Source organism: Xenopus tropicalis, chromosome 3 (genome assembly GCF_000004195.4).
Source record: "Xenopus tropicalis strain Nigerian chromosome 3, UCB_Xtro_10.0, whole genome shotgun sequence".
In the NCBI taxonomy this organism is placed as follows: domain Eukaryota; kingdom Metazoa; phylum Chordata; class Amphibia; order Anura; family Pipidae; genus Xenopus; species Xenopus tropicalis.
In genome coordinates, this window is record NC_030679.2 from 90201038 (window position 1) to 90225623 (window position 24586).

The window sequence follows — 24586 nt, forward strand, 5'->3', positions numbered from 1 at the left end:
AATGTTACAGCAAATATTTAATCCAGAATTTTGAAGCAGCAGAAGTATTGCTGGAACACATCAGTCGCAGCTTATACAAAAATAATTTGCCAACATTCCATTACTTTGCAGGGATCAGTGTGCTGTGGGTGAGTGCGGCACTTCAGTCTATGGCTGGATCACTGATGATTAAACAAGCATCTCTTATTCATCCAAGTGCAGAAGTCACTTTTTCTTAAGTATTTCAGTCATTTCTGGCACTGCCTACAAATTAGAACAGAATACAGTCACATGACATTTAATAACCATGTTTGTTATAGCAAAACATTATTATATATACAGAGTAATGTACAGGTTCTACTTCTACAATGTGAACTGCTTGCATTTGCACAGTGAGCGGGACCGTGCTAGCACCCTATCGCTATACAGTGTGTATCACTAGAAAAAAAGGTGAGCTCTAATTTTACACTTTCATAAATATTCCCCCACTTCTCTACAAGGATCTTAACTGATTAACTGCAATACAAATTAGAGCCCCTCATTCTGGGTTTCTGTGTTCTTATTACACTGACATTTCTCCTTCAACAAAAAGGAATCTCCAGTAATTAAAGGGATATCATTTTAAACTAATTATTGGGTCATAAACCTGACTTACAGAATGATTCTGCCCCTAAGGTTGAGAATGTCAGCTATGCAATCTGCCAATGGTCAAGTGTAACTTTGTTTCCCGTTGAGAACACGTTTTGTGCTTGTGAGACACAAGGAAGGCACAGGGGAAGTGTTAAGTAAGAACTGCAGTAAAGCACTCCCTACTTGTTGGCTTCACACACGCCAATATGGGGTAATTCCCATTTTACACATTTTCACTATTTGAATGATTTTATATAGTGGCCTAGACTGGGACTTAAAACTTTGGGAGAAATCCTAGATAAAGTCCCTACCACAGCATTCAGAACAAGTACCAGGTCACTGAATTGCCCAGTTTCAATATAAGCAATTAAACATGCATTTAAGGCCCAATTTGGATCATCCCAGATTGCATATCAGACCTATTCCATTGACACTATACTCGGAAATCCTAATCCTAAAGCTGGCCATACACGTGGCCATCTAACGATGTTTCGTGCGACCATCGGTCGCACGAAACATCGTCAGATCCGCCACACACAGTCAGGGCTAAAACAGCAGATAAGGAGGTAGAAACAATAGGATTTCTACCTCCTTCTGCCGATTCAGCCCTGACGGCAGATTTTGGTCAGGCGCCTTCTATGGCGCCCGATCAAAATTTTCTAACCTGGCCGATCGGCGAGTCGTCCGATATCAGCAGCTTCCTGCGATATCGGTCGACTCGCCGACATGCCATACACACACCGAATATCGTACGAAACGAGGTTTCATATGATAGTATCGGTGCGTGTATGGCCAGCTTAAGAAACTGGTATCCAATCTATACAGAGCACTTCATGGCACAACTGTGTCTCCTTTTGAAAGAGCACTCAATAAATGGCAATCTATCCCTGCGGATCTTCTCCTGATACCCCCACCTACGGGTGGGCGATATCTGGGAAATTAAGGCTAATTTGGTCGTTTGGCCCTGGGGCCAAACAATCGAATTATAATGACTGGAACAGGCGCAGTCAGTTCAGGGACCTGACCGATCGATATCTGGACGATTTCAGGGCAGGCCAGTCGTTGTTTCCCCTACACAGGCCGATAAGCTAACCAAATCAGTCCAAGGGACCAATATTGCCAGCTACAAATCGGCCTGTGTATGGCCACCTCATATATTGTTCAGATCTTTATTATTTTACGCAAAAAAAATTCATAATACTACAATGGCTGAAACCTGCTACACCCAGTGTTTCGCAATAGATTAACTGGTTTATGAAGCTAGGGGAATCCCAGACAAATTTGATATGGTTTGGGGGCCTGGGGTAGATATATACCCCCTATCATAAACACTATTTATAAATGTAAATGTTTTATATTAATGACCGTTTCTACTCTACAAGTTAATCTATTCCCCCATAGCATACTCCTCGGGTCCCAAATGAGCAGAGGCTTATAAGGAAGAGGCCAGGGCTTTTGCTTACCTGGGCTGTTTCTGGCCTTCACTAGGCAATTTAGATCAGATCAAGATCACAATTTAAAACTGCATTACTGTTACCAATGTGTTCAAAACTGGAACGGCTTACTAGTGGATTAATGCCAAGGGCAGTCTCACTAAAGCCAGAGAAGCAGGAATAAAGTAAATCACGTTTCCCCAACAGGCCCAACTACTACAACAGCATCATTAAAATGTAACTTCTGCATTGTTTCCACAATTTCTCTCCTGTTTATTATAAGGTTCTATCCCTGGCCTGACATGTCCTGCAGTTTTGCTTCAAATCCCCTCTGATGAAAATATTCCTTTAATTATTAACCATATCTACATTTCCACCAGGTGGAATTAATACGCTCCTACAATATGTATTGGGGGAAATGTCTACATGTTGTATGCTGCTAGTGCATGGCTTGAGATCTGCCAGCAGGCGTTAGTTCAGGAAGAGCATTAAGTGCTGGCTGTGCCACCTGCCTCTCCCAAATGGCCACATCTCAGGCACATATCTGTTCCTGGAAACTGGGGGTCCCTAATCACTTACAAGCAACAGTGCTGTCAGTCACAGTAATCCATAAGGAAAAGAAATACCTTTAGTCTGCCATGTGAAAAACATGCCCCCAGCTTTATGGCTACAGTGGTGCTTGAAAGTTTGCAAACCTTTTTGAATTTTCAATATTTCTTTAAATATGACTTAAACCATCACCTCTTTTTCACACAAATCCTAAAACTAGATAATGACAACCCAATTAAACTAGTTGTAAGGGCTTATACAGACAAGTGTTTCCTAGAGGTTCACATACGTTTGCTACATACAAATATGTAACTTTCATTTGCAATAATCATTTTCCTCAGACATGTCAGCGTAATATTTTTAAGGGCTTATACAGACAAGCGTTTCCTCCTGTGTTTTCCTGTGGTGGAGTTCTCCTGCATCCCACAGCAGGGTATGGCATGATGAAACCCTATCTATCAATGGTAAAATAATCAGGTGTGTGCGTGGCAGGCCCTGTCTTAAGGTGGCCATAAATGAAAAGATTTGCTTGCTTGGTGAGGTCGCCAAGTGAGCGAATCTTCTCCCGTTATGTCCACATTTAGGTGGGCGATATCGGGCTCATAGGCGATGCGGACCCCGATCCGATGGAAAATCAAACCTGCCTGATCGAGATCTGGCCAATTTCAGGCCAGGTATCTGTTGGGGGTGCCCATATACAGGAAGATAAGCTGCCAAATCGGTCTGAAGGACCTAAACTGGCAGCTAAAATCTGGGTTGTTACTAAGCAAGTCTGATTTTAACAAATTTTGTTTTAGTTTATATTTATGCAGAAATATCAAAAATGCTATAGGATTCACAAACTTTCAAACATCACTGTATATAAACACGTGTACATACACCAAGAAAATATTATTCAAGGTGCGAGTGTCAAAAGGTGTGTATAAAACTAACAGTTTTTTCTATATAAAGAAATTCTATACCTGCTACATTTTGCTCCATATGTGTGTAACCTGTATTTCTAGGCTATATAAATAATATTAATATTATAAACCATCACTTGAAATAGCAGGCACCATCTCACGCTGCTTTGCATCATCTTCTGTCAAAGCTCGCCAACTGGAGCATGTACAGGTAAAGCTACACCTGAATCATCTTCAACTGCAAGTGTTCATGTATGCTCAGCAATCTGACAGAAAAGCATCTGACACAACCCAACACAACCACACAGCTGAAATCTAAATTTTTATATGCGGTTCAAAAATGGGGATCCTTTTTACAGTAACAAGTGGTGCAGGGAAGGGGGCAATAGAGGGAGCCTAGGGTTTTGTTTCATTAGGAAGGAAAATTATAATCACTGTGGTGCCACTCCAGTGCCTATAATTGGTAAGCTCCTAAGGTGGCTATGAGTCTTTCAGACTGATTCAGCAGCTTATTTGTGTGTATGGGGCCCTCAGACGGGCCTACCCAACCGATATCTGGCTGAAAAACAGCACACAGGTCCTTGCTTTGACAGCTACTATTCCTGTCATTGCAATTCAATCGTTTAGCCCAACATTGCCAACCTCAGGTGGCATACTGGGAGAAAGATCCACACGTTTAGCAACTTTGCCAAATGAGTAAATGTTATGGTGTATGGTCACCTCTTCTTTGGGCTGGCACTCTTATCATATTAGACTGTTAAAATAAGACAATGCCTTGCAAATAACTGTAACAAGCCAAATATACATTTATACTGATGGCAAATAAATTGCTTTTCTTTTCTTTACTGTTATTTATTAGATTTTATATATGGTGCTCAAAATGAAGACATATTCTCTTATCTAGAACACACCAGGCTCCAAATATTCCAGATAATAGATCCCATACCTGTACTAAACAAATCAAGTTGTGTCTTTGATACTTGATGCTACTGGGGCATTCACAAGGGGAAACATATAGATTCAAATTAATTTACCTTGAACAAGTCTGCCACCAAACCATAGTCAGCCACCTGGAAGATTGGTGCCTCAGGATCCTTGTTTATAGCAACAATAGTCTGAAAATATAGATCATAATACACATGAGGTTTATAGGACTCCAATAGAAGTGGGTGGTGTTCTTCACAGATACAGAGCATGAGGAATAGCTAGGGGTTAGACAGGCACACATGATAACCAGCAGAAGAGATACAAACTAGAAAGAAAACCACTGCCATTATCAAAACTTGTTATACTGAGATAGAATTCTAGTCTTTCTTAATATTCAAAGTTGTACTGGGACTGCACTGGAATACATTCACATGAAATAAATGAACGAAAGGGCAACGTTATGGATCTCTGAGAGTTAATCATAGCGTTTGCTTTATACTTTCCTCCCATTCTTTGCCATCAAATGCCACAGGCAAGTAAGTGACTAAAACCAAGCTACAGCTTGTATTCCTCTGTTAGGGAGCCCTAGTTCTTGATGATTTGCCAGTGCTGCTAATTTTAATGATGGAGAAGAGAAGGTGCAAGTGAGTTACTAAGACACAGCTGTCAGAAGCAATGGATTCTTCCCAGAAGCTTTCTATAGACTTTCAGGACACTGAATGTGACTGTATAAATGCTAGTGCACGTGCATAATTCGGAACGCTGCTACTTGTGATGGCAATTAAACTGCCACAACTCACTCCAGACCACATGCTATCCACCTGAATGGAAATGGAATGCTATTAGTGCTTAAAAATACACCCTTTCTGAGGGATTTCTGTGGGTGGGGGCAGAACTGTGGCAAGTTGCGATTAAAGTGAAATAGCCACTACAAGTAGAAGAAGACATAGTTAGAAACCAACGCACGTGAAGCCTCTTGCTCCTAATCATTCATCATTTATAGATGAAAGAAAAAATTAGGGATAACTACAACTTTTCTATTTAAACTAAACATTAAAGGCCAGGTCAACCCAAAAATAAAATGTTGTCTAATAAAAGAAAACATAACTTTAAGGAACTTTGCAATATACAGTCAATACAAATTTGTAAATCTCTTTTAAGTTATTTTATTAGGCAAAAAAAAAGTATTTTCCAGATTGACATGTCCTTTAAACTCTCGCTCTGATATATTTCTTTCCAAAACAATGTATACATTATGGCGTTACCTTGCTATCTTTCATCCCAGCAAGGTGCTGAATAGCTCCAGAGATTCCAACAGCAATGTACAGTTCCTGCAAAACAATAACATGAACAACTTGCAAATCAGACAGATGGCACAAAGAATGCAAGAGAATAACTGCAAGTTTCCCTTAGCTACACTAACCTCCAGTAAGCCTGAACACTTCTAATAAAACAGTACAGTGATAAGGGTAGCACACATTTGGCAAAAAGTGAAACAAAATTTTGTTATACAAATTCCAATACAATTTGTTGGGAAATAAGGAAATGCACAGCACTCAGAAATAATTACGTGATTTGCTGGCCAGCAGAGTGTGAAACAAACTCCATCCATAAAACTTTAAGTAGACGATAGAGGGATAAAGGCATTTCTTTTATTTCCTTATTAAACCCTTTAAAAAGCTCTGGGCTGACAGGCTCTTTCATCCTGAATTATCCAAGTCAGCCTTTAGCTGCAATAGTACAGCCTTCACAAATTGATTCACGAGTCCTTGGGGGCAGCCGGAAAAACATTAAATTGTTGTAAAATATTCATATGTCAGTGCATTTAGCTGAGAGTAGTTGATGGGCTGGTCCCCAGGGGTTAAACATAAAAAGCTATTTGGCCGACACATTTTGAACTTCCCTTTAATCTCAGTGATTAACCCTGTTTGCTATTAGAGGTGGAGATAAAAAGTTTGGGTACCCTTGGCCAAATAACATCTTTTGTTCATTTTACTGCAGAAAAAAAAAAAAAAAATTTATATATATATATCTCCGATGTTTCGGTAGCGCTTACACAGGAAGTTGTCAACTTTGACAAAGGCTGGTGTTGCAGCCGAAACGTCAGTTGTCTGTTCACTAATAAAATTATGAAAAAAAGAATCCTGAGTCCTGTGTGAGCAGTACCTAAACATCAGAGATTATACATTTTGTGGCGACTGCACCCAGGCAAAGTATTCCAGTTTAACTTGAGTGCTGGCTCTCCATGTTTGCTATATCTATCTATATATATATATATCTATATATATCTATATATATATTATTGAGAAATGACCTAAATTGTGACTGAAATGTTGATTTTTGCACATTAAAGAATTTGTTGTTTTTTCATCATATATCCTGTATTTTCAACATATTACCCGGCACCCAGGCATTTTACCATTGTGGCGTGTGCCCTCCTTCTATTATGTCAAAATGTATTTTTAGCTCAAACTATATTTACTCAACTCATGTTGCAAAGGAGGTACACTGCCCCTTTAAATCCACAGTGTACCCAGTTACACAGTTCATTTGGGTTAAAAAAAAAAAAAAAGAATAAAAGCCCCCCATACCTATATATAGGTATATGTAGCAAAAAAGGGAAAGTTGTGCTCAACCACTAAATTTTAAGCCATTACAAAATACATATAAACAACAAGAGATCCTCTGCACTCAATCAACTCACCAACTGTAGATCTTAACATTTAATGGTTGTTCAAGAAGTCATCCAAGCCAATTTTATATTAAAGGAGAAGGCACAATCACTGGGGGAGGGGTGCCAATTTGCTGTCACCCTCTAGTGTTTATGATTACTTACACGAGATGCAAGGCCAATGCTGCTGGTTGGTGAAAACTGCACAAGCCTGGAGTCCTACATCACCATCTTTTTCCTCTCTGTGGATCCTTTTTACAGCTCCTGGTTGGTTGCACATGCGCAATGGAGCAAAACGCCTGGTTTTTGTATGTAAGTTTGGCTTTTCACACTACTGCCCATGCACACCCAGACCAGGTCCATACTGAGGATCAAAGAAGATGATGGTGGTGGTGTGGCGCTCCTACAGGAGTACCCTGCCCCAATGATTATGCCTTTCCTTCCCCTTTAAATAAAAAAAAAACTCTAATAGTCCCTGACTTCCACATATTCAATTTAATTGTAGCAACCATTTTACTACAAGATGCTACAAGCAATCTGTTTGCAATATGAAATGCTGCTGTCATTTAAATTCTAATTTGTGAAATAATAAGAGAGCACGGATTGCTACAATACCATTTTTCATGCTTTTTTTCTACTGTATTGTAACACAAGCACCATGCACCTATCAGACCAAGACCGGGATTCTAATAGCTTGTGGCTGCTTCATATTGGTTAGTTGTGAGTTACAGGACAGGAGAAAATCATGAGTGCATTTATTCACCCTCTGAAATCTGTTTTCCATTGGAAAGAGTAATGAATTACAACAAAATAGTATCACTGAATCTATCACTCTGCCTTTTCATAGAGTTTAAACTCAGTGTTTTACTTTAAATAGACTATAATATGAAGGCATTGGCAACTGTGCTCAAAATATTCCTTTTCTATACATATAATCATAATTTATGTATGTAAAAATAAATTAGAGAAATTCCTTTTATACATTATTACAACAACTGTGATATTAATATTGCATACAGACCACGCCACTGATAGAGATATATAAATGGTGCTATTGTGGTCAATACAATATACTGACAAACAGTATGTCAGTTCTCATTCTTATCTCATAATACAAATATGCTGTGTTCAGATGAATAAACCTAGTTACTTAGGCCAGGAAATTGATGTAAAAAAAGTGTGTATATATATATTTAAAAATGACAAATCATCATCAAAAAGAACATGGTAACCTCTCAAGGATATGCCCTTTTAACACAGAGAAATACTTACAGGAGCAACAATTTTGCCTGTCTGTCCCACCTGCATGTCATTGGGTACAAAGCCAGCATCCACAGCAGCACGGGAAGCGCCAACTACAGACAAACAAAAAATGAATCTGAATAACCCCCCAAACAAAATATTGTAGGCCTCACACCTGCTGCAAGACGTTAATAAACATTTTACAAATATCTATATGCATGATGCACTGCAACTTTAGAAACAGCCTAACTAACCTGCCGACATATGCACATTACTGCATCCCTGAAACTGCCTATTTAACCAAAAGCATACAGGCATAAGGTCTCTGCTGTCATCAGAAATCTGCATTTTTCTCTAGGGCACTGTATAAAAGTGTTTTTTTTATATAAAATATTGGGGGCATATACCACAAATGTTTACAATGCACAAAACCATGTAAAATAGAAGTGCTTTTATTTTAATACATTTGGGTTCAAATATGTCCATAACTGCTTGAAAACTGTGCTCTACCCAGCCCTTTTGCAAGCTTCCAGTTTAGACTGGTCAGTATGTGGCTCAGAGCCACCAGCCCTGATAGACTTTAGTAACAGCTGCAGCTACTAAAAGTGCAGTGAGTATTCATAGGGTGGGCGGGGCTTTGCAATGTCACAGGCAGTCCATTCCTGCTCTGCTTGCTCCTCCTCCCCACACTCCCCTGGCAGCAGCACAAGCAGAGAGACACAGAAGGAGTAAACTGGGAGGGGTTTTTCCCTGCTACTGCTGAGTAAAGCCTGTCAGTCAATGCTGTGACCACTTCCTGTGAGAGACTGAAGCGACACTCCCATCTTTCATTTCGCTCTGGCTTCTGACTTGTGAGGTTGTCTATGCATCATTTCACATTTTGAGGGAGGATAAATATTATAACTAAACATGAACTTTATATAAAATGTCTCCTTTAAGGGCCCCAGCAACTGTAGCCTGTGTCATACCATATGGTACAAAAACCAGCTTCAATCAGCACTTGATGCATATCTATATCAGTCACAATATATTCATGAAAAGGGCACATGTTGTTTTAGTTATTCCTAGCCTGAGAAATGGTAGCTGATAATACAGTTATGATCTATATATGCACTCCCTATAGATTTAGTGTGGCTAATTCATACAGAAATTACCTGCAGCATTCAGCTGATCTGCCAGATCATATAACAGCTTGAAATTTTCTCCACTCTTTAAACCTCGGCCTAAAATAAAACACAAAGGAGAATAAGGGCACATGTATTATGCAGCTATTTGCCTGTATTGTATCTGACTGGTAAATGCTCAGCATGCTCACTTTTTATCTGAGACCTGTCATTTAGAAATGTACAACAGAATCTTCATGAGAAAAGGACAATGGCTTCTAATGCAATCATGTTACACTTGATGGCTATAGCCCAATAAGTCATAAGCTAATAGCATGTTCACAAGTCTGGGTTTGCCTACTAAATTTTTCCAGGCAATGCCACGTTTCCAAGAAACAATGCCACATGTTACTCACAACTTATCAGTTTCAAACTGATAAGACTATGTTGGGTGTATATTTTGCATACTCACATGATAAACATGCTACCTGACTGGATGTATAAGGGCGTTATGTGCCTGTTACACCACCAAGGGGCAGAACGAGTGAATAACAGATAGCACAAGGTGTGTGCCCCAAAGGTTACCTGTTCTAAACAAAGATTAAATTACTTTATTAAGGATTCACGAGTTGGGAATAGCCAGGTGTCAATTAAAATGGATATGCATCTTGGGATTTTTGAGATGTGTTTGGTATTTTAAGCCATAATACTGAATTCTCACAGCTTACCACTATAATATATAATAATACCACTATAATATATAATAATACCACTATAATATAAATATAATATAAATCTGCCAATAACATCAATGTTAGCAGACACTAGCTAATCAGAGGACATACGCCGTCCTATCTATTTGACATATGATTATTAAAATTATTATAGAGAATACAGGATTGCCTCTACAGAATGCTGTAAGCAGAACAAGGAGAATGTAATATCCTAGCACTTTAATTGGCCTTTAATGGCAACATCACCTATTGTCACATATTAGGGGCATGGGAGTCAAGCTGTGCTTCACATGCTAAAAAATCTCCTATTAGAGTCTGTCTTTTTTTATTGTAACTTCTTTTTATTAAACATAATCAGTAATGACACCTTACATGGTTTCAGTCAAAAAAAACCATGTAATATTGCTGTCTTTTATTAGAGTCTGTGTCTTTTTGTACCTCATGCCTAAGCAAGTCATTATTTAAAGGCTTCTCAGAATCTTGCTGATTTTTTAATTACTTTATGGACCTGACAGTTTGTGAGATGTAGTATTATATGCAGGTAATTCTCTCACCTCCAGATACAACAACCTTGGCGCTAGTCAGCTCCGGACGGTCGCTTTTTGTCAAACTCTGATGAAGCCACTCAGATAGTCCAGCTGGTGCAGATGGAGCCACTAGAGAGACCAGGTAAAGAGCTCTTAGAATTAAAGCTTTTCAATAATATCACTTACACTTCTATAAATACAGGAACCTGATTTTTTTACATTCAAGTCTACTAAAAGAGCACATATTTGTTGTAGCTTCTCTGTTGCTATACCTTTTAAAGGGTAAGGTAGCACAGTCCAAATTTGTTAAGAGTGTCAAATTGCCAGATGTCTGTCTGCAATAACAAGAGGAAACAGAAGCTCTTTCCCATTTGGGGAGCTCCGAAAGGGAGCTCTGAAATATGGTGAGCTAAAAATCTTAATCTTTGAACAATATAAGTTATGATTAGGTAGTGTAGGTTATGTTTTTATAGTAATGTAGATTGATATTACTGAATTTGGAGACATGAAGCAAATACAGTCCTGTAATTTTAATACCAGTAGTTAGGAAATAAATAGGGATACTAGGGAGAAAAAAAAGCTTATTTAGAATGTATTAAGAAGATAAGGATTCAAAACATCCTAGATTTATTGATTATACAGGGAATAAATTATCTCCTGCAGTAAAATATTAGGAGTCACCAAGGAGTACCATGACCATACTTTACAAGTGGCACATTATACTTTATAATACACAAGTATAATCACTAAGCGTATCTTTTTAAGATATACACAGCACTTCTGTTTTATAACAAACAAAATATTCATCATTACTTTTAGAAAACATTGATGTTAACATATATAGCACAATAATACGTAATAATAGTGGCACATGGAAAAACTCTGATCAGCATCTTATTACACTTTTTTAAAGTGTGGATGTCTGTGCATGTCTACACATACCAAGAAATCATACATTTATTTACAAATTTATTTACATAAATAATGCTAAAAAGTGGTTTCTAAAATATATTACATACAATATATATAAGTGTACAATATTTGCACAAAGCTGGAATAATGTTTGATATATGTTAATGAATTATTTCAATCTTTAATCCACTGCATTTCAACAGTCCTACCTGTGTCTGAGCTTGCACTTCCTCCTGATGTTTCAGCAGCCTCAAAGGATGTCCCTCTTATAGAAAACACCTTGACAGACTCCTCACATTTCACAGTACATAAAGCATTACCTATATACAAGAATATTTAGAAAGTTAAATAAAGTCGTATAAGTTAAAAGCTAAGCTCTTGATACTGGTAATCCAGAGTTAATGTATCTTTTTTACTCATAAATCAACATTTCAGAGACTCCTGCCCTTTTCTGAAGCAAAACATATATTGGTAATAAAGGATAATCGGTTTTTTTACAGTAACGTATATCTAGGTATAAAAAGAAAACAGTTTTTCTCATATAATCAAGACAGTTGTGAATGCTGTTCTGATAAATAGCTCCAATGCCAGTGATTGGAAGTGCCAGCAGCTAAGGGCAGACTTAGACTCATTCATGCTCAGTAAAGTATAATCTAGACTTGTTACTGTGCATGCATGAGTCTAAGTCTGCTGAAGGAAAACTGGGAACGGTAAGTAAGATGGAGGTGCAGCACTGTGTATTTTTTCCTCAGGCTGGGAAATTATTCCCTAAAAGGAGAAAAAATTGAAAAGATTGTAGGAGCGTTAATGTTAGACACCCACAGAGAATCCAATCACTAAGTTTCCCCCAGTAAATCAGGATTTTCTTTCCATTTCAGAAATATAAAAATAAAGCCTGTGCCAGTCCCTAAATGCTAAAATGGAAATATCACTGTAGATAATACATAAAAGTTCTGCTGGGATTTCTCACCCTAGGACACAGATTGTATGTTTATGTGGCAAGATGATTCCAGCTCAGCAAGAAGCATTAATATTTGACAGAACATGTAGGGAAGCCAGCACCTGTTACTACTGTGCCCAAATGCTCACGCACAACAAAATCTACTATCAAAGGCAACCTACAGAAGGCACAACATCACTTATAATTGCATGCTTTTCACATAATATGGTATATCCAAATCATGATGCCACTTCCTCTCTTGCTTTCCCCCATTTAAACCATGCTCTTCTTACAAGACAAAAGCTATTATTACAAATATGACATTAGCAAACACATGCCTTTTTGCTTTTTTGACTAAAAGTTGAATATTCAGTATTTTCCAAATTACTGAACAGTAAATGCTACACTGTAACATTTTTAAGACATAATTTAAGTTCTAAAAAGAAATAAAAATACCTAATATTTTTGCTGCAATAACAGCAGTAAATATGTACCAGTTTTGCCCATTGTCTGGGGGTAATTTTGGCCTATTCTCCAGTCTGCTTAGGTTAGTCAGGTGACACTTTTGTGCACCTCAGGTTTAAAATTTAAATGGTTTAAAAGACCAGTATCACCAAAAAAAAACCAAAAAACTATAATATATGTAATTAAAGTATATTGTACTGTTGACCTGCACTGATAAAACTGTTTTTTTCTTCAAAAACACTAATATAGTATAGATAAACAAGCAGCTGTGTTGAAATAAGGCCAGGTTAAAAAGCAGATAACGCTTAAGCTCTGAAGAACACCATTATATTCTACAGAGCATATCTACTATGCAACCTGATCCTTTTTCAGATGAATGGGGGCCCCCATTGGTACACACTGCTCATCTGTATAACTTCCAGTGCAGGGCAACAGTACAAGAAAAGGACAAGAAAGCTCCACAAGGTGGGCCCTGCCAACCCTCCTGCACTATTCTGCTTTAGCAGCCTCTAATTTTTTGTTAATCATTAAAGGTACATAGACCTCCATCAAAAATCCTATGTAGTTCCTTGGCTGGCCTTAGGTGAGATAATGAAATAAAAATAAGAAAATATTGCTTTTAAAGTCCCAAAAGTTCTATACCCTATTGCCCCATTATGGATGCCCCAGTTCAACATTTATTTTTCACTGTCCAAGGGTGTGAAAAGCTGGAGAAAACAATAAATATTGTTGGTGAATTCTGCATTAACAACTGCAAGCATAATATGCAACTCATCCTATTACTAACCAGCAATGCAGATGGGTTTCTGAGGTATAACATTTTTCTCAGTTATTATGATTGTCAGTTTTAACATTAAAACATTAATAAGAACAGAATGTTGCACTATGGAAACAGATGAACACAATGGCACTATAGGTTGTTTTACAAAGGTTTCTCACCAGCATAGATGGTCCTCACAAATGTATCTGGAGATTTAATCTCAATGACATCAGATACAGGAGCCACATCAAGCTTTGCAGCAATTCTTGGTAGAAGACTCTAGAAATAAAAAATGAATAAAAACATCACAACATGACAACAATTCCCATCCATTTTTTTTTGTCTTTATCCAGGTGTAAGAATTCATACGTAAACACCATAGCTCTACTATTAAGTAGAACTGAGAATCACCTTTCCAAACGCTGATGCTCCGGCACAAATGTGAGTGAAATTGAACTTCTTCTGTGCTTCCAAAACCAATGGAGTCAGCTCCTCTTCAAAAAGAAAGAAAGAGTCATTACTATTTCCATCAAACTGTACACTCATTCTCACTGTTTTTATCTGGTTTAGTAACCACCAAGTTGAACATTTAAAAAAGATGGACAAAAATGCTATAAAGTACTAAGAAAGATGTATAGCAAATGCTTGTGATACTGCAGAATGGTGATACTTATGTTAAAATGTAATCTTGCACAGATCTAGTAAGGTTTATATGTCACATATGCCCACTACTGCTCAGTTGTAGGAAAGCAAAGCCTTTTTTTTTTTTTAGCAAACTGGTAATACTTTGCATTTCTGCACCATGTGCAGTCCAAGTAGAACAGAGACTCTTTTGGGACTTCCCATAAATGTCTAGTTGCCCAATGCATCCCCCAAAGACTTGGTTCTAAGGGAGATTCCTTGTGAGATTTACTGCTACAACCATTTTAGGAGATTAACTTTCTAGGGGACAACTGTTGCTTCCACTGATTATCTATGTAAAAAGCCCCCAAGGCCCCTGTAAGCTTATGCAAACAGAAATTGTGGAGTATGGATGCCTTTCTCCTTGATGCTCATAGGCTTTCTCAACAAAACAATGTGCTTCAGCAGGTGGCAGAACCCATAATAATATATCAGTAATTTGTATGTGAAAATGTAGGTTTGCTTTAAGCAATATGAAAATATGTCCAAAACACAGGGGCAACAAGCTCTCCAGTATCCTAAGTGAAGAACTAGGTAAGTGCAGCCTTTGCTTAATACTGCAAATACAGTGCTATCACAGACTCTCCATGGTTACAATATGACCTTTGTACTTGAGGCAAAGGCACACTAAGGACATTGTAGTACATTGTATTAAGGGGCAGATTTATTATAGTGTGAAATCAGAGCTTAGGGGTAAATGTCAGAGATCACCATTTTTTTAAATGTGCTTCTAAAAATCCCATAGGAAAAAACAAAGTAAGTTTCTCTGTAGTGAGCTCTATTTCCACACTTTAATATATATTCTCCAAGAGTTGAGAATTATAAACTGGATAAAACATCTGTGTAAAACATTAACAATGGGAATTAAAGCTAAATATGGTGCTGCAAAGTATCTGTAATTTTAATAATATCCATGTGGCTTGAATCGGTATAATAAAGAAACTTCTATGATTATGGCCCCCTGTATAGTGAAGTGAAGCAAGTACAAGGAGCTGGGTTGGAAGAAATGTGAATATAGGGGTATATTTATCATGCTGTGTAAAAAGTGATACCAGTGATGTTGCTCAAAGCAGTCAATCAGATGCTTTGCTTTTCTAACTGTTGAAATCTAATTGCTAATTGGTTGCCCTGGGCAACATTGCCGGTAAGGCTTCACTCCACTTTTTACACAGCATGATAAATATACCTCATATATACCTATATATACCAATATACCTCATAACGTACAAGTACAGTGTAAAATGTACATGTAAACTTGCATTTATACAAATGTATGCATTAGAATGGTAAATACAGATGACCTTTAACCTAAAGTTCTAATAAATAAAGTTACACTTTTTTAATCTGGAGAAAATGTACAAGAGTAGAGGCAGTAAAAGTGGAGTAAGGAAGACTGATGGAGTAAAAAGTATGTCACATTCACAACTGTTTCGCTCCAGTCTTCTGTGTTTTAGTGTTCTGACTTTCCAGGTCCCACTTTTATCAGTTTGGAGACCCATTTAAGAACTACACAAACTTGTCAGAATAACAATTTGGGGTATGTTATTTTGCATTTACTAATTTGGCATTTTGCTAGCATTTATAATGACATTCTGGCCTAGGGCAACACCGGACCTAAATACACCGCTGCTCAGAAGCCAGTTATGTGTAAAAGGTATGGGACATGTTATCCAGAATGCTGGGGACCTGAGGATTTACAGATAAGGGTTTTTTCTGTAATTTGGATCTCCATACCTGAAGTCTATTAAAAAATTATTTAAGCAGTAATTAAACACAACAGGACTGTCTTGGCGCCAATAAATATTAAATATATCTTGGAATCAAGTAAAAGTTGGAATCAAGTAAAAGCTACTATCTTATTATAAGATTTTTTATTTTTTTTTACAAATGTGAATTATTTGATTAAAATGGACTCCATTTTAATCAAATAATTCACATTTGTAAAAAAAAAAATTTGAGATGGGAGATGGCCTTTCTGTAATTTGTGACTTTCTGGATAACAGGTTTCCAGATAGCAGGTCCCATGCCTGTAGAACAGAAGAACTGAATACCTCTAGAATTGAAGTATAGCACTTCAAACAGGCTACTATATAATAAAAACACAACACTGAGAAAAACTGGTCTAGGCAGACATATTACAAAGTTCAATTCAAATCCATATATTTCACAACAAAGACAAATACAAGAGGCAAGAATAAGAAAGGTAGAGATGAAAATTGCAGAATCACCAAGTATACTTGCAAGCATGCAGCTATGACCTCCAGTAAAGGGCAGAAATCTAGACACACAAAATGATAAAAAAGGCCGCCTCTGCCTGACAAGCTAGACCAATTATGCATGCTAATTCTGCAAACCTATGCTTGCGCATGAACATTGCATGTATGCTGAAGGCGACTACCAAAGCAACCAGACAAGACATTCTAAGTTATCTTAAAGGCTACTTTATATGAATTTATACTTTGTATGAATAGAATTTGAGTCTGGAGTTCAAAAATTGAAAAACCAAAGGGCCAATTTTTTTATCATGCAACCTCTTCACTTATAAATGGATTTTACATTGCAAATTTTATTTTGGGGAAATAGAAAAAAATTGACAGTGGGCTCCTGTGAAAAAATATGCAAAATCTATACACATCAATAAAATGTTATGCACAAATAAAGCTCTTTTAGTATATACTATAGAAATGTATGACAGGCAGCATAACCCACACTTGTGATTCAGTTGTAGGTTACACAAGTCCCCTACTAACTCGGGAAGTCCCATTAACTCTGACTGACTCTGACTTAAGGTGCTCATACACTATAAGATCCGCTCGCTTGGCGATGTGGCCAAGCGAGTGGATCTTCACCCGATATCCCCACCTACGGGTGGGCGATATCGGGTAGCAAGTAACTTAAAAAAAAATAATCCGATAGTTTGGCCCTAGGGCCAAACGATCGGATTACATTTGTGGTTATGGGGCGGTCAGTTCGGGGACCGCATCAACGAGCCGATTCGGTCCCCGATCCGACTGGATTTTCTAACCTGGCCGATCGAGATCTGGCCAATTTCAGGCCAGATATCGGTTGGCTAGGCCGCTCTGTTCTGCCCATACACGGACCGATTAGCTGCCTAATCGGTCCAAGGGACCGATATCGGCAGCTATAGTCGGCCCGTGTATGGGGACCTTTAAGCCCTAGGGAAGGGTTTGTGTACCTAAAGGTCATGGGGTAGTGCAAATTGTTTCTGCCCATATTTTCATAAGGATGAAGGAAAAACATGGCTCTTGCTCTTTAAACTCCATCTGGTGCTGGTGATGTATGTAGGTTCCTGGAGCAAAGGCCCCAGGATGAAGCTTAGTGCCCTTAGGGAAGTGAAATCCCTTAGTGAAGTCAGGAATAGGACCCTGTGAACAAGGGGAGAGTGGATAGCAAATCCTATAGTAGCACACTGTTGAGATAGTGGTGTGGTGAGATTGAAGTAAAACTGAAGAGAGCACTCCCCATGTGTAGGGACTACAGTGGACAGGGACTGTGTGTGTAATGCCTTACGCAGCATGAGATACTTGGAGACAATAACTGCAATGTATATGGGCAAGCCCAAAGAGAACTCAGGGTGTATGCCAGTTTACCCAAAATATTGAATGTATTGAAAAGTATTTGCTGCTTTCCACTATTAAATCATTTAAATAATTCAAGTACTACTAGCTTCCTTTATTGTTTGTGTGTTGAGAGTTAAAGTTTAGCCACTTCTGGTCCCTTCCTCTACCTACTGCGATGTATTTTGCCTGAAAGCAGCTGGATTTAGGCAATACAGGTATGGGATTCCTTATCCAGAAAGCTCTGAATTACAGAAAACCCGTCTCCCATAGACTCCATTTTAATCACATGATTCAGAATTTTAAAATGATTTGTTTTCTCTGTAGTAATAAAACAGTACCTTGTAATTGATCCCGACTAAGATATAAATAATCCTTATTGGATACAAAACAATCCTGTTGGGTTTAATTAATGTTTTATTGATTTTTTAGTAGACTTAAGGTATGGAGATCCAAGTTACAGAAAGACCCCTTATCCAGAATACCCTTGGTCCCGAGCATTCTGGATAATGGGTCTATACCTGTACTGCCAAGAAAGGGGTACAAAGTTTTAAGTTTCAACCTAAAAGACAATCTGCAAGGTGCTTGTATGTTTCCCTTGTGTTGAGGATTTTCTGTATGTACTGTGTTTTCCATTAGCACTTCAAAAACATAAAAGGGTTAATTAGCTCTTAACATAAGGACCCTAGTCCAGTTTTTGAATTTGCCTGAAACCTTAGTTTGTAAGCTCCACTAGGGCTTAAATTATGAACATTCTCTGTAGAGTGCTGTGTTTAAAGAATAATAATAAATTAAATCATTGAGAATGAGCATAGTTTATGGCCCAACCCACAGCTCTCCAACAAACTTAATCCGGTTAAGATAGACTGAGCTTAATCAACACTGCTAAACCCCAATGTTGAGCATGAATAATACAACAAAGCAACCAAATATTAGAAGTTTGTATTTACTGATTGGCAACAGATTACATGGCTCTCTACACAAAAAGGTATTGATTTTTAGCAATGGATCTAACCACACCATGGCAATCGCTGTCCCACTGCGCTAAGGGACTGTTGTTTTGCAAAGTTAAATATTCTACCATCATTTGTAACCTTTAACTGTTCCTCCATTTGTTCCAATTATTTGTTTTTCTTTGAGTACAGGCAGCATACTGAGTTAGTTAGGAATGGTGAAGGAAAGTTTGTTAGGAATGGTTAAAGAAAACAAAAGGTATTTATAATTAGTAACTAGCTAATTTTTCATTAGGAAAAGGAAAATAGATGGTAAAATAAATGTAATTGTAGAGAGTCAAGAGTTTGGCCACACATACAGGAAAAAAAAAAGTTGACAGTCACAGTCAGTAAAAATCCCTGGGACCCTTACCTGGTAAAAATCCCTGGGACCCTTACCTGGTAAAAATCCCTTGTATGATTCATGCTGTGCTACGAACAGTTTTGACACTCCCTGTACCTTTGCCAGCTCCTCTGCTACCTGAGACCATAAACATAATCAGGACATGATCTAAGTACAGACAAAAATCTAGAACCCATGTCTACAAATTGTTCCTTTATTTGCAATATTAATTAAGCTTATGCGAGACGTGACTACTGCTCAAAAATAAAGTAAGTAGAATTTTCAAGAAACAGTTCATGTGTCTGCCCAAAAGCATAATCGCAAGCTATTTTAGACAACTTGAATTAACACATCCTAGCCAACATTAGATGTAGCAACATCAAGGTGGTGACATCAAATTAAATACATGCCTTGACATTATGATTATGTGTAAAGTAACAAGATAGAATGATCAAACAACTTAGGTCTACTAATAATCACAATCACTGGAGAATGATTAGCTACATTTACATCCTTGCATCCAATCTGGCTTGCATTTTTTGGAGCAGGATGGACATAGCCAATGTAGAAAAATGAAAACATCAAAACTTCCTAGCTTTCACAAAAGAGATTAAAGAGGGATCCTAGAGCAAAGAAACCCCTAAATGTAAATAAAAAACAAGGAAGAGAGAAATCCATAACAAGGAGGTGTAATATCACTGGGAGATTCTCTAGTAGAAAGGGGGAAACACAGTAAGGTGAACAACAAGCAGAGAGGGGAAACACAACTGGAAAAAAATCCTGGTGGAGACGTTGGGCCCAACAGAAACATGACAAACCAGGGAATGGCTTCAGGAATCAGAGAGCAGAAAAACAGCAGGACGAACCCGCCATATAAGGACAGAAAACACAAGGAGACCCACTAGTGTTGGGAGACAACACATAAACACATCATTCTTTGCTGAGTGGGGAGAGAGAGCAGGGAGGCCCTCAAGATAGAAAGGCTATAAAGTAGTTAAACCTATTCATTGAAAGGGGGAGAAACAGCAAAGAGACCCCCATTGGGGCTAAAGGGCAGCAAAGCAGGGATGCCCCAGGGTGGCGAAAATTAAGACACATGATGTAAGCTCACTAATAAAGAGGAAAGACGTAAGCACACTATTGAAAAGTGAGACACAGGACACAAGCAAACTATTGGAGAGGCGAGACGCAGGGCACAAGCACACTATTGGAGAGGCGAGACGCAGGGCACAAGCACACTGCTGGAGAGGAGAGACACAGGGCACAAGCACACTACTGGAGAGGAGAGACGAAGGGCACAAGCACATTACTGGAGAGGAGAGACACAGGGTACAAGCACACTACTGGAGAGGAGAGACACAGGGCACAAGCACACTACTGGAGAGGAGAGACACAGGGCACAAGCACACTACTGGAGAGGAGAGACACAGGGCACAAGCACACTACTGGAGAGGAGAGTCACAGGGCACAAGCACACTCCTGGAGAGGCGAGACACTGGGCACAAGCACACTACTGGAGAGGAGAGACACAGGGCACAAGCACACTCCTGGAGAGGCGAGACACAGGGCACAAGCACACTACTGGAGAGGAGAGACACAGGGCAAAAGCACACTACTGGAGAGGAGAGACACAGGGCACAAGCACACTACTGGAGAGGAGAGACACTGGGCACAAGCACACTCCTGGAGAGGCGAGACACTGGGCACAAGCACACTACTGGAGAGGAGAGACACTGGGCACAAGCACACTACTGGAGAGACACAGGGCACAAGCACACTCCTGGAGAGGCGAGACACTGGGCACAAGCACACTACTGGAGAGGAGAGACACAGGGCACAAGCACACTACTGGAGAGGAGGGACACAAGGCACAAGCACACTACTGGAGAGGCGAGACACAGGGCACAAGCACACTACTGGAGAGGAGAGACACAGGGCACAAGCACACTCCTGGAGAGGCGAGACACAGGGCACAAGCACACTACTGGAGAGGGGAGACACAGGGCACAAGCACACTCCTGGAGAGGCGAGACACAGGGCACAAGCACACTACTGGAGAGGAGAGACACTGGGCACAAGCACACTACTGGAGAGGAGAGACACAGGGCACAAGCACACTCCTGGAGAGGCGAGACACAGGGCACAAGCACACTACTGGAGAGGGGAGACACAGGGCACAAGCACACTACTGGAGAGGGGAGACACAGGGCACAAGCACACTACTGGAGAGGCGAGACACTGGGCACAAGCACACTGCTGGAGAGAAGAGACACTGGGCACAAGCACACTGCTGGAGAGGGGAGACACTGGGCACAAGCACACTACTGGAGAGAAGAGACACTGGGCACAAGCACACTGCTGGAGAGGGGAGACACTGGGCACAAGCACACTAACACAGAGGTGAGACAGAGGACACTAACACACTAATGGAAAGGTGAGAGAAAGTAGGAAGATCCATAGCCAGAGGGAAGATAAAGCAGAGAGAGCCATAAAGGTGAAGCATAGTAGAGAGGCTGTATAGTAGAAAAGAAAGCATAGCAGAATGGGCAATTAAGATTCTATCTGGTATTTCCCTTGTACATGTGACATCCCAGCAGTGGCTGAGAATAAACAAATGACTGAACTTACCTTACTGCAGTTGGTCCCTGCCACCAAACAGGATACATCTGCCCCAAGTCGCTTGGCTGCAGTTATGGCGCTGAGAGTGACCGGTGTCACCTGTTGGGTGTCATGCTCTGCAATAACCAGGGCACTAAGGAACCTGCGCAGAGATGGAGTCTGCAGGGAAAAGTAGAAGAGTACAGCTTTATTGTGCTGCTAAAGAGAAGTGCCCTACCGCATCATGTTAGGACTCTACTACACTTATTACGGAGTGCTCACGTATGAGTAAAGAACTTTTATCGTGACAGTGAGTGTAAATATATTATATAATGCATCCATATCTATAGCAATTATTGTTATGTCATTTACTCCCCCCTCCTATCACCACCCCGTAACTGCGGCAAGCCAACACACCCTGCTACTTCAGCTAGAGGAAACCGAAAACAACTCACCCCCTTCTGCCTCCCGGTACTCAGTGCTCGGTACATGCTGAACTCTTGGACAGACACAAAGGTGACCCGGCCTCTGACACCTTCAGCAAGCGACTCAGGCAGCAGGCGGCGCGGAATAATGACGTCAAATACTTAGTTACCTTGTGAGCGAGATAAAGGCGCAGGCTGGAAGTATTTCCAACTTACATATTACAGTTCTAAGTAGGGGAACGTTCTAAGCTTTCCAGTATAGAGTCATAACATATTTGTAATTGTCGCTGAAAGCATTAGCTGTCTGTTTCACTGATATTTTCTGCACTGCTGGTTCTGACGATATTAGTGTAGTAGTCAGCTGAAAAACATGGCTTACTTTAAATATGTCTTTTGACGGAGCGTGTAATTCCTAGTGCTCCTATCATTGTCTCTTATACCCTTTTATTAACACAGGTCTGTTAAGTAATAGCAGGGATTTTACCTTATGGATGCACCGAGTGCAGGATTGGAGTTGAGAATTCCATCACATATTGCAAGTTTAATATACTGCTGACTCCTTAGTACAGGTATGGGACCTGTTATGCCGAATGCTCGGGCCTTGGGATTTTCCGGATAAGGGCTACTTCTGTAATTTAGGCCTCAATAACTTAAGTCTGTTAAAAATCATTTAAATATTGAATAAACCCAATAGGCTTGATTTGCCTCCAATAAGGATTAATTACATCTTCGTTGGGATCAAGTACAAGGTACTGTTTTATTATTTAAAAAAAAAAGGAAATCGTTTTTAAAAATTAGAATTACTTACTTATAATGGAGTATATGGGAGACGGGCTTTCCGTAATTCGGGACTTTCTGGATAACAGGTTTTCGGATAAGGGATCCCATACCTGTATTTAGGCCAGGGAACTTTTTTTTACTCTTGAGGAACACTCAAATGTAAAACGTATTGGTGAGCCAAGCTGGTCGGGTGCCTAGGCAACCCAGTCAGCCACCTTGCTCCCCTCCATCCCCACCCATGTGCATATGCACATGCACGTGTCCGCCGTGATGTTGTGGACAGAGAGGGTAGCACGGTGAAAAGGAAAGCCAGGGGTAAGCGATGCTGGACTAGGGGTAGCCAGAAGAGGTACCTGCCTAACGCCCTCCCTAGGCAGGTGCCTCTTTTACCTACCCCTAATTCCGGCCCTGCACACAAGCACAAAACATGTTTTTTGGGGATGCCAAATAAAAACTGTGATTGGCTATTTGGTAGCTTCATGTGGGCTGCTAGCCTGCTGGAGGCTCTGCTTGTAATAAAACAGTGTCTTTGTGCTTCCAAACCTGGTCCCCAAGCCAAAAATATAAAAATTGGCACCTTATTTGAGGCCACTGGGAGCAACATTAAAGGGGGTGGTGAGCAACACTGGTTGGGGATTACTGATCTAGGGTAACACTGAAACGTTTTGAAGTGCAAATACAAGTGGTTTATTAGAGGATATATCAAATCAAAGAGGCACTCTTAACATGCTATATTGAAAACAACAAATACTACACCTGTTTATTAGTGATGCCTTTATTGGACACAAAACCACTCAGATTTAGAATGCATGTATTGAATTTATTTGAGAAAGAAAATACAGGACAATATGCAGGTTATAAATACAGTGGATGCCACTTATAATAGCTTGCTCACATGCTACCGTGCTTTCTGATATTATGTTAACAACACACACCAAATTTATACACACCTAGAAAACATGATTAACCCCTTCAGAATGTGCAATTGTCAGTGTTATCCAGCAATGTCATACTGTTTCCTGCCCACTATTCCCCCAAAGCAGTGTGCTTTTAACAAGGATGAAATAACCAGGAAGGTTTATGCTGACATTGTTCTACTAGATACGATCTCACAAGTAACAGGTATGTTAAAATAACCATCACTTGTAGGTAAGGGCCAACTTCTAATGGATGTTTAGATTGGAAATTCAGTCAAACAATTACTTATTGGTGCATGTGGAATATTACTCACCAACAGTGTAGTCGAGCTCTTTACACATCTTTTGAGAAATCTAAGGTGCAAGTAACTGAATAATTAAAAATTGGTTATCCATAATGGTTATGCACAGTAGAAAAGGGTAATGGGGAGGGGGTACAGAATAACAATATAATCTAGATGTTAGGTGGAGTAGTAAAAGAAATGTTATAATAAATGG

At 39.4% G+C, this 24586-nt stretch overlaps 1 protein-coding gene across 1 annotated transcript; it reads right to left on the bottom strand.

The window, feature by feature from the left end:
• Positions 1-4: 4 nt before the first annotated feature.
• etfa (electron transfer flavoprotein subunit alpha) lies at positions 5-22463 on the bottom strand. Its single transcript, NM_001016738.2, is given in 12 exon segments — positions 5-243; positions 4528-4608; positions 5686-5751; positions 8364-8446; positions 9488-9556; positions 10725-10826; positions 11819-11929; positions 13954-14053; positions 14186-14268; positions 19425-19506; positions 21997-22146; positions 22422-22463. Coding segments are annotated over 12 exon segments (1002 nt in total). The 5' UTR covers positions 22458-22463; the 3' UTR covers positions 5-204.
• Positions 22464-24586: the final 2123 nt, after the last annotated feature.